At 45.4% G+C, this 12,211-nt stretch overlaps 1 protein-coding gene across 1 annotated transcript; it reads left to right on the plus strand.

Annotated features, from left to right (window-relative positions):
- The first annotated feature begins 5,760 nt into the window (after window positions 1–5,760).
- On the plus strand, window positions 5,761–6,435 carry LOC113305996. Its single transcript, XM_026554985.1, has one exon. It carries the CDS (start codon window positions 5,761–5,763, stop codon window positions 6,433–6,435), a length of 675 nt encoding a protein of 224 aa, XP_026410770.1.
- Window positions 6,436–12,211: the final 5,776 nt, after the last annotated feature.

The following is a 12,211-nucleotide window of genomic DNA, read 5'->3' on the forward strand; positions in this document are numbered from 1 at the left end:
TCTTCTTTCTTTGAAATCAGGGTTTTAAAACTGTGAACGCCTTTGCTAGAATTGCTCGTGGCCATGATACAGATGAGGTTGAAGATGAAGAAAACTCAGGGTCTGACAGCTATGGAGAAAGCACTTCCAAACGTGGTAGAGAATCCAATTGTCCTAGCGAGCTGGAAGATGAACTGGTACGTCTTCTGTACATCTTTCTTTCAGAGATGATTCACTCTTTCATGTGAAATAAACATTAACCAATGATTACAGGAGGAGGCCGCCATAAAGAACAAGGAGGTGAATGATGATGCAAAGAACACCTCTTCCCTTCCAGATAAGAACGGAGACGCTGTATCCATGGTTGTAGATGTGTCTGGACCCAAAGAAACTCTCGGAGGTGACTGATGACGATGTATCCATTAACATTTGGTGACCACACCGGGAGGCTCGTAACTAGCTCACCATGACACACATAGAAGGCGATAACTTGGGCACGACAAGGAGCCTAAACATTCCCTCACTAAATCAAGAAAGCGAGAGGGTGGGGATAGTGACAGACCCGATCACACAAGCGAGAAAACCAGGTACCACGCGTGAAGAAGATGAATAACAGGAAACTGAGGAAGCGCCACCCACCCATCCTTCCCTCAAAGAGCTGCAGAAGAAACTTGAAGACCACGTACGCAGGGAACAAGAACTAAGAAAACTCGTGAAGTAAGCCAATGCCGAAAAGAGCGCCAAATGAACAACGGAGAACGCAGAGGAAAAAGAGGAAGAACCTGTAGCTATGACGCATACTTAGAGGCGAATTATAGAGTCGTAAAGCAAGACAATTACAACTTCATGGAGAGCCCGTATTCTTATGAAATAACAGAATATCAGTACCCAGAGGAATACACCTCGCCTAAATTCAAGGTCTATAATGGTCAAGGCAACGCAAGGGAGCACCTCAGTCGGTCCCTATCCGCTATGAATGATCGCGTAACTGATGGGAAACTATATCTGAGATAGTTCTCAAAGTCGCTAACTGATACAACATTCACTTGGTACGATAACCTGAAGTCGGGAAGCATCAGTTCGTGGTCGACCATGTCCACACTCTTCCTCAGAAAATTATACTCAGCAAAGAGGAAAGTCACAACAATAGACTTGAGTAAGTGCAACCAACACTCAGGCGAGGAGATAGGAAAATACATCGCCAGGTTCCGCCTGCTCACCCTCGATTTCCATGAGGATGTCAGGAAAGAAGCGCTAGTGGAAATTTGCGTACGAGGAATGACCCCATCCTTTAAGAAAATCTTGGTCAACTTCCGCTTCCCCACATTTGTCGAGTTAGAGGAGGCAGCCGAAAGAATCGCTGACTGTATTGAGGAGCCAAACTCATACTACATCTGGCAAAATTCGGTGAACACCGTATCAACCGCGCCCAGAAATATCCGCGCAAATAACAGCCGAGAGTGTTGGGGAACACAGACGCTTCCACCTCACTTGCCCTGCAGCAAAGAACACATTGTGGTATTATTAGAATAGTGGATAGCAAACAAGGAAATCCAACTGCCACCGACGAAGACGAACCCCAGTACTGTTGACACAAATGACGCCAGGTATTGTCATTACCACAGCTGAGTACAACATCCTACGATTGACTGCTTCAACCTTTGGAGGATGTTCCAGAAAAAATTGAACATAGGCGAGATTGAGATGAACAATCCGGAAGGTGGAAAAACGACCCAACACCAAATCATGATGCTCTCCCACGATCCGAGCGGGGATGTTTGGAAGCCGTGGGATGATGATGAGGAAGAAGTGGGCGAAGCCGAGATGGAAAACCCAGCGTTCCCAAACACAGAAAGTTTGGTTGGCCAGTTCACTAAAACGGTGTTAGCTCAACAATTCTTCGACTCCCTTGGCTTCAGCGAAGACCAAATTAAAGAAGCATCCAAGCTATATCCGCCATAGCGGCAGGAAGGCCCTGTGGTCTTCTCCCTAAGGAAGCGATCGTATTCACAAACGAAGATATTTGTTATCCGGGAGAACACCTCATATCGTTGTATCTCACAGTGCACATCAACATGCAAACACTAAAAAGGGCTTTCATCGACGGGGGCGCGTCCTTAAACCTAATCTCACTACATACACTAGAATTCCTAGGCGTGCAATGGTCTGCCATCAGAATACGAGATACAACAGTGAAAGGGTTCGGAGGCCACGTTCAGAGAGCTATTGGAATCGTCAGCTTGGTCATGAAGGTTGGTCTCATCCGAGGGCCCACACCGTTTTATGTACTGGAGGATGACATTACGTTCCACGTGTTACTAGGGCGAGGATGGTTACTTAATCACAAGGTGGTCGCGTCGACATACCACCAGTGCGTAAAGACTAATATAAGTGGAAAGCAATACCGGATCCCCGCTACGAGTAACCCCTTCAAGCCAGAAGAAGCATACATGGCAGACGCAATCTTCTATGATGAGCCCAAAAAGGAAAACGAGATGCCAGAAATGCAACTCATCCCATTACCAAAGTGGGGGGAAGAAGAGAGATCATAGCCAACCAAGTCCGTATTCAGCCCGTCAAGACTGGTGTTTCCAACAGAGAAAAAGAGGAAGCAAGGTGAGAAGCCCGGTTTTCAACGTTTCTCCAAGCCGAATGGGGGACATGTGTACTGCTTATAGCAATTAACTAAGGGAGCATCCGCGAGCACACAAGATTACGCCGACATACCAATGAACGAAGCGGAAACTCCCGATGAAAGCGCTGAACAGAGAATGTACGAGCTTCCTTACAACACGATCGATGATGAGGAGCTACGAAACCAATCGGTAGATACTATCACCAAGGGTGCCGAAGAACGAACGCCTGGAGACCTCACTACGGATGAAATGGAGAAAGTTGACATAGGGACACAAGGAGACAAGTGCCCTATCATGATAAGAAAGAGTTTAGACAGAGAAGAAAGGAAAACCTTGATTTTGCTACTTAAATATTACAAGGATGTGTTCGCCTACGATTATGACGAAATTCCGGGTCTGGACAGCGACCTCGTGGTACATAATCTCGGAGTATCGCCTGAATTCAAACCTGTGAAACAGAGGAGCAGGGAATTCCCCAGAGCCACTGCTCTCGCAATAAAGGAAGAAGTGAAACGACTACTTAAAGCCAAGTTCATCAAGCCCATCCAGCACCCTACCTGGATAGCAAACATTGTACCCGAAACCAAGAAGAATGGGAAAGTCAGGTGTTGTGTGGATTATAAAGACCTGAATCGAGCTTTCCCGAAGGACGACTTCCCGCTACCAAACATCGATATGACGCTGGAAGCGACAAGGAGAAAAGGGAGGTATTCCTTTATGGATGGATTCAACGGATACAACCAAGTAAAGATGGATCCCTCAGACACCAAGAAAACCGCCTTCCAAACCCCGTACGACAATTTATATTATGTGGTAATGCAATTTGGCTTGAAAAATGCCGGCGCCACATACCAGCGGGCCATGACTTCCATTTTCCACGACTTATTGCACCAGACGGTGGAGGTGTATGTCGACGACATCGTGGTCAAGACGCAAGAAGCCGAAGACCATATCTCTCACCTGAAAACAGCCTTCTAGAGGTGCAGAAAATTCAAACTCAAAATGAACCCCCTCAAGTGCGCCTTTAGATTAACATCGGGGAATTTCCTAGGCTTCATATTAACCAACGAAGGAATCCAAGTGGATCCGACTAAAGTAGAGGCGATCACAACTATGGCACCGCCATCTAGCACCAAAGAAATACAAGCTTTCATAGGGCGAATATCGTACATACAGCGTTTCGTTCCCGTTTTTGCACAGCTGATGACCGCGTTCCTTCCTCTCCTGAAAAAGACACACCCTTCGTGTGGGAGGAAGCACAATGCGCCGCGTTCGATAAGCTAAAGCAATGCCTTGTTAGCCCAAGAATCCTTAAGCCCCCAATACGAGGAATCCCACTCTACCTCTATACGGCTTTCACTAATTCGACAATAGGCGCGGTCCTCGCGCAAGACATGGGAGGAAACGAACTGTCACCTGTCTATTATGTTAGCCGGGTTCTACGAGACGCGAAATTAAGGTACCTGCGCATAGACCAGGCGTGTTTAGCATTCATGTATGAAACACAGAAGTTGAGGCCCTACCTCTTGACACACGAGACTATCATGGTGGCGGCGGCGAACCCCATAGCCTATCTTGCCTCAAAACCTGTCCTAACAGGAAGGACTGCCCGATGGATGCTACATCTATCAGAATTCGAGCTCAAATATCAACGCCCGAATGTGGTAAGAGGACAAGCAATAGCATATCTCATGGCGATGTTCCCGGGAGAAGGTGATGACGCGGTACACGAATATATACCTGAAGAAGTGGCGACCGCCGACATTAACAAGCCTTGGACCATGTTTTTCGACGGGTCATCATATGGTACTGTCGGAGGAGCCGGGGTGGTATTCGAAGCACCGCAAGGAGAGATGGTTTCGTACTCGTTTAAATTGGACTTCCCATGCAGTAACAATGTCGCGGAATTTGAAGCTTTGATTTTGGGACTGCGAATGGCTAAGGAGATAAATATGGGAAGCGTGGAACTCAAAGGTGATTCAAGACTCGTGACAAACCAAGTGAATGGTGACTTTCATGTCAAAGAGCCGCATTTAGCGCCCTATCGGGCAGAGGCCCAAAGATTGATGAACCAAACAGGGTCGGATCACACCGGCAGGGGTGGAAACAAGCATGCAGACGCTCTGGCGACCTTGGCAAGCTAAGTGCAATTGAACGGCGAGGAAAAGGGCACCGTCACAATAAAGAGAAAGGAGTTACCCAGCACTTGGAAAGAAGACTTTTCCTTTGAAGAAGCATATGATTGGAGACGAGTGTATATCGACGATCTGACCCGGATGGACGAGGGACGAGTGATACCCACCAAGCCTTGAAAAAATTCGTAGTGATCCATGGAGCCTTGTATTACAGGGCAGCCGGAGGATCTCTCGCGAGGTGTGTGAATAAAAGGGAAGCCGAGAAGTTTCTCCGGAAACTGAACGCGGAAACGTATGAACAAACTGGCGATGTTCACCTCTACATAAAACTTCAGAGGAAGAGCGTGTACTCGACAAGAATGTCATCTCAAGCATCAGCGCTCCAAGACAACTGCGCCGATTGCTAAGCACCACCACAACCGGCGGAAGTCTGCACCATCGAATAAATAGATTGGAGGCAACCCTACTTCGATTTCATCCAGCACGGGAGATTACCGAGCGACAGACATGCATCCCTTAAAGTACAAAGTAAAGCGGCGCGTTTCTTCATACACGAGAGAGTACTTTATCGCAGAATCTATGGTAACACCGCATTACGGTGTCTGTCAAATCAGGAAGCGGTGGAAGTCATGACCCGGTCCCACAATGTGGAACATCAAGGAATGCGGAAACTGTTCCTACAACTATACGAAGGAGGCTTATACTGGCCAACTATGGAGAGTGATACCGCGGAACACGTCTGAAAATGCTTACACTTCCAGACTCATGGAAATCTGATCCAAGCACCTCATACCTTGCTACGTAGCATAGTAATACCCTGGTTGTTCCATAGTTGGGGACTTGATCTCGTAGGAACAATCAACCCAACAACCTCAAAGCGTCACAAATACATAATAACAGCCACAGAGTATGCGTCCAAGTAGGTTGAAGCAATACCCCTCAAAGATTACGCATGAGATACAATAGCCGCGTTTATCAAGGAGTACGTCATATGCAGATTCGACGCACCCATGATAATTAGAGCAGATAACGCAAAGTCGTTTGTAAACAAGGACGTGACCGACTTGCTCCGTCAATACAACACAAGGCTGCACACGTCAACTCCTTACTATCCCAAAGGGAATGGGCAGGAGGAAGCAACAAATAAAACGATCATCCGCATCCTTAGCAGAATAGTGCATGATCATCACAGAGAATGGAATGAGCAGCTGCCAATTGCACTCTGGGCATATAAGATATTAAAGCGCAGCTCCACAGGAGCATCACCTTATTCACTAGTCTATGGAGAAGATGCAATACTACCTGCAGAAATAGCGATCCCGTCTGCAAGAATAGCAATGGATAGCCACACTACACCCGATGAAATAAGCCGCTTCGCTCATTTATACACATTAGAAGAGAGGAAAACACGAGCAGAGAGATTCGCAGAAGCTTATAGAAAACGCGCAACTAATTACTACAACCAGAGCGTAAAGGAAAGGACATTCAAGGTGGATGAATTGGTCTTACAAATCGCCCCTCACGTCCAAAGAAATGCCAACGCTGGGAAGTTCGCTGCGAATTGGGAAGGCCCCTTCATGATAAGGAAAGTGGCAGAAAGCGGATACTACAAGCTCATACGTATGAACGGAACCAAAGTCAAAACGCCTATCAATGGCAAGTGGCTGAAAAAAATTTGCGCATAAGTCACACCATGTAAACATCCATCCAGAGCAATAAAAATAAGTTTGTGAAAATGGTGCATCTACAAAAGGTCTCAGGGCATCCAAAGGCGCATGATTGACAGACAAATTCACAAAAGATCTCCGGCAGCCAAAGGCGCCCGATTGACTGACAAATTCACAAAAGGTCTCAGGAAGCCAAAGGCACCCGATTGACTGACAAATTCACAAAAGGTCTCAGGAAGCCAAAGGCGCCTGATTCACTGACAAATTCACAAAAGATCTCAGGTAGCCAAAGGCGCCCGATTGACTGACAAATTCACAAAAGGACTCAGGTAGCCAAAGGCGCCCGATTGACTGACAAATTCACAAAAGGTCTCGGATAGCCAAAGGCGCCCGATTGACTGACAGATTCACAAAAGGTCTCAGGCACCCAAAGGCGCCCGATCGACTGACAAATTTACAAAAGGTCTCAGGCATCCAAAGGCGTCCGATTGACTGACAGACTGAACCTTCCAATAAAAAACAAAAGGGGGGGGGGTCTAGGCGTGTTTTACTAACACCCATGCCACTGATAGACGCATTTATATGTCTATTTTGATCTCAATTATGTGTATTGTTAGTGCTCTCTTTTATACTTATTTGATTATTTTATGTTTTTGTAGGTGTTTTTGGAGAAATAAGCTTTTGCGCGAAAATTGGCTCAAAAAGTGGTATTTGCGCTCGTGGGAGGAAATCACTAAAGACACCCCTTATCTGGATAAGGGGCACTCAATTACTAAGGGGCACCTACTTGTTATTTACACCCAGGACATCCCAAGTGCTATTCACACCCCAGCAGCAGGATAAGGGGCATCTTCTTCCCAAATTCAAATCCCAGGTTTTGGCGGGAAACTGTTGCAAGTGAAGAACAGATTTGGGTTTAGATTTTGGACGTGATTTTAAGAGATTCAATCACTAAACTCGATTGGGTTGGACCTGTTTATCTTAAACAGGGATGGTATGATTGTTTGGATCGATCAGAATGGGCAGGATTATTGATGTGAAGCGAAACAGAGGTGGAGGATATTGCGTAGCTCTCTGTTGGGATTTTCATTCCAGTTTATTGGATATTTTCATGGGAAAGGCATGGATTTGGCCTGTGATGATTGTACGGGATAGGTATGTGCTCCAGAATCGAACAAAAAGAAGTTTCCAAGTTTTTCTCGTTAAACAGGGAAGATATATTATTTCAGTGATTTCTCTGTATCTATATTGGGAAGTTACGTGAAGGAATGGGAGAAGATATTCGCCTAATATTAGAATATATCGAGTTTGGAAGGTTTGAGGAGTCAGCAAGCGCGTAAAGAAATAAAAGAGGGAAGAAATCCCGTAGCTTGTTTTTTTTAGACGGAAGAGAAAAAATATTCCAAAGATTGACTCGAGGTTTTAGGGGTCCTGTGGTGTATAAAATAGCTTGGGTGAGTTTCATAAAAAAAATTCGAGAGTTTGGGGTTGATACAGAAGATTAGGGAGAGACAATAGAGGTCTCTGCTCGGAGAAAGAAAGTTGCAGAATTGTTTCTGCACTTTCAGGGAAGAAGACGAAGGTGAAGAACATAAGACCCAGTTGGACAGTCGCAGAGAGGTGTAGTTTAATTACTGCAGCAGAGAAGTATCGTTTAGGAGGCAGTCTTATATTCTCTGTAATCCTTTGTAACAGTTAGTCTGTAACACTTATACACGTTGCAGTTGATCTGTTTTATCTTTTTCTTGTATTTTCACTCTCTTCAAACACTTTGGAGCCATGAATAAATATTTTGAGCATGTTCTTGATATGAGGAGCTAAACCCTTTTGCTGAGGCGACGGAGGAAGCCATTTTCCCAATTACTATGTGGTAATTTCTATTTAATTAATTCTTATAATATCTTTTATGATTATTTGCACTGAACTGAAATTGAATATATGATTCTAATTAAGTGGTTGTGTTCTCAATTGACGGGTCATGCTTAGGTTAGTCTTTTAATGGTCCGTGCTTTCGATTTACAACTATTGTTTTGAGAATTTACTTGTCTAGGTGAAATTATTAGAATCACTTTAAACGTAAAGAGTTGCATAAATATTGATTAGATTAAATCACATAAAAATTGGAGATTGGTGGAATCCGAGTCTCAGTGCTTTTAATATCTTGAAAACAACTTCATCTTGAGTTTTTATTTTAAATCTAAAACAAATCTTCACAAGTCTTTAAATGAACCACTTTTCTTATTACTATAAATATTACGTCAAATTTTGGCGCCGCTGCCAAAGGCGCCTGATTGACTGACAGACCGAACCTTTCAATAGAAAACAAAAAGGGGAGGGGTGGGGGGATAGGCGTGTTTTACTAACACCCACGCCACCCAAGACCCATTCACTATAGAGGAGGGAGTAGGCGCGTTTTACTAACGCCCACTCCACCCAACACCCATTCACTAAAGAGGGGGGGGGGGAGTAGGCGCGTTTTACCAACGCCCACCCCACCCAAAAAACATTCACTAAAGAGGGAGGAGTAGGCACGTTTTACCAACGCCCACCCCACCCAAGACCCATTCACTAAAGAGGGGGGAGTAGGCGCGTTTTACTAACACCGACCCCACCCAAGACCCATTCACTAAAGAGGGGGAAGTAGGCGCGTTTTACTAACTCCCACCCCACCCAAAACCCATTCACTAAAGAGGGAGGAGTAGGCGCGTTTTACTAACGCCCACCCCATCCAAGACTCATTCACTAAAGAGGGGGGAGTAGGCGTGTTTTACTGACACCCACCCCATCCAAGACCCATTCACTAATGAGGGGGGAGTAGGCGCGTTTTACTAACCCCCACCCCACCCAAAACCCATTCACTAAAGAGGGGGGAGTAGGCGCGTTTTACTAACGCCCATCCCACTCAAAACCCATTCACCAAAGAGGGGGGAGTAGGCGCGTTTCACTAACGCCCACCCCACCAACATCGTTTCAAAAAAAAAAATAGGAGGGGCGTAGGAACTTTTTACTAACGCCCAACATCCTTACAAAATAGGGGGAAAGTAGGTGCGCTTTTCTAACGCTCACCTCAACCAATACCTTCCCAATAAAGAGACGAGGGAGCAAGCGCGTTTTACTAGGACGTCAACCCTCTTTTATCAGTGGTAACCCCCTCACAAAAGAAGGAGGGAGTACACATACTCTCCTCACGCAAAAAAAAAGAGAGAGAAGAAAGAGGGAAAAAAAAAACACTCCGACTCAAAAAGAAAAAACTACTCATACTGATTCAAAACTATTCATACTGATTCAGAACAAACATAAAAGGATAACCAAGTGTCAATAAAAAGACAACCCTACAGAAGGACACGCAACCTAATCGTCCATTAATGCCCGACAACGAGCAATGTACGCATCCAAAGCTTCCACCATCAAATGATCGTCATCACACTGAGCAGTAGCCAAGCGAAGATCCTGATCAGCTTCATGCACTAAATGATGGATGACCTGAATAACTGTACCCTCAGCCTTGGCTTCACGATCAAGCGAAAGAGTGTCATCATGGTCATCGTACTCTTTATGAGCTTTATCCTGACGATTAACCGAAGCGTCCACAACAAACCTGCTTCTTCTTTTAAGACTAATAAACGCGCCAATTCTTCCTCGAGATAGGGGTGAGGTACGAGCGTTGATGCAGCCGCTAAGGTCAGTGTGTGCCTAAGAAGCGGTAAGGCTATATGATCGGAAATCCAGAGATGGCAATCGGAAATGGCGCGATCTATGATAACCATCAGCATCACGGAATCCGCGAATAATTGATTAGCCGCGTCACGAGCGGTAGCAGCTTCGTCCAGCGCTCGCTGGATCTCTAATGGCACGGGGCCCGATGGTTGATCTTGCCGAGCGATCTGGTATGCCTCATGATGAAGCCTGAAGTTCTCACGCTTGGAATCTCTATTTACCTCCCTTTGTTTCCCAAGCTATTCGATTTCAGACTTCACAAGCAGAAGGCGCTTCAATTCTCATCGTCTAAACCTCGCCTAAACCAACATGGGAATGGGCGCCAAGGATAACACATATCCATGAAGAGATTTGGCCATGCAAGCAATACGATTGACCAAAAAAAGGAGAATGAAATTAAACTAGTAAGCCTACTAGGGGGAATAACTGTATATAAAGGTGAAGGGCGTGACTCACGATGCAGTTATCATCCATACCCTCCTTCCTTTATACGTGGAGATACGTGTCAATTCACATTGAAAATGAAATACAAGAGACGATGCCTACCCAAGAAGCACCGGGGTACCTCCTAGAGGGAAGGAAAACCTGAAACGAGCCCTGGGGACTCAGAGATCAAAGACCAGCAGGGCAATACCCACAACACAAGAAAGAGAAAGTAGCAACAGGGAAAAACAACATAGGGACAAGCCATAAATAGTACTAATATTGAAAATAAGTTCACAAGAGACGGAATCCCAAAACAAATGTACGAAGGAAAAAGCTAGCAAAATAAGTCACCACAAAACGCCATGCAGCATTAACCGACTACCAGCTCGCGACAACGGGCAATGTCCATATCCACGGCTTCCACCATTAAACGCCCCTCGTCACACTGAATAACGTCTTGAGATATTTCCCGGTTAGCCTCGCTTATCAACCTGCGGATGTCCCGCATTTGCCCTTGCATCTTGCATTACTAGCGAGCGCGAGAGTGCCTTCATGTTCATCACACTCTTTACGAGCTTTGTCTTAGTGAATTCTCCTGAGAACCCACAATACCTACACCTCTTCTCTTAACTCTAGTAGACGCGCGAGCTCATCTTTGGGATAGAACAGGTTTACGAGCGCTGAGACGGCTCTTAGGGACAGAGTGTACCCAGGAAGCCACGAAGTTACTTGATTAGGGGCACACGAACGATAATCAACGACGACATGATCTATAGTTGTTGTCATTAGAGAGGACTCCATGAGAAGCGAGTCAGCAGCATACCGATATGTGACGGCGTCATCTAAAGCATGCTGAATGGCAGATATCATGTGTACGGCCCTCCGAGCCGCCTCATGCACTGCATGATGATTCGCAAACTGGGCACGCATGGAGTCCGTGTTTGTTAGTCTGTGTACGCAAAGCGCCTCAACTTCGGCCTTCACTAACAACAAGCGCTCTAGTTCCGCCTCCTTGAACATTGATACTAGTGTAGGGACAGAAGCTAAGGTCAAAACGTGCCCATGAAGGGAATGAGCCATCTAAATCAAAATATCCAATGGGAAGAGGCAAAAATGGAAAATAAGGTGTTTTAAATGGATAATCGGATAGAAGGAATGATACCTCTATAGAGGAAGTGCCATCATAAATGACATAGTAACCGCCTGGCTGCTTACGATGCGTGGTGATCGAGAACGCAGAATGGTTTGACTATCGGGTCATTTAAAAATTGACCCAATAGTCAAGGGACTAATGCTGATACATGAAAAATATTACCCCTTAGTCGGGCTAGTGTGCCCCTAAAAGGAAGGCAAGCCCAATATGAAGACTTGGGGCTTGGGGACTAAAGCCCAAGTCCACTAAGAAAGTATCCATTAGATTGAAAGGACAAGGGAGGAATTAATAGGAAAGAAGGGGGTTTTATTGGAGAAGGAATGGCATTAGCAGCAACTAAAGAAGTTTAGGACACATGGCATGATGTCATAAAAGGAAGGGGATTTTGGAAAGTCTATATAAAGAAAGACAAGGTACAATGGAAAGACAACTCTCTCTTTTACTATTCTTAGCAAAGGTAAGGTCATTTGGTTATCTAGGACGGGTAGGACCTAACGA

The sequence above is a fragment of the Papaver somniferum genome, chromosome 8, assembly GCF_003573695.1.
Source record: "Papaver somniferum cultivar HN1 chromosome 8, ASM357369v1, whole genome shotgun sequence".
NCBI classification, from domain to species: domain Eukaryota; kingdom Viridiplantae; phylum Streptophyta; class Magnoliopsida; order Ranunculales; family Papaveraceae; genus Papaver; species Papaver somniferum.

Bases quoted from the DNA above. Each gene is read 5' to 3' on its own strand.
- LOC113305996 (XM_026554985.1), top strand. From the start codon at position 5,761: ATGATAATTAGAGCAGATAACGCAAAGTCGTTTGTAAACAAGGACGTG.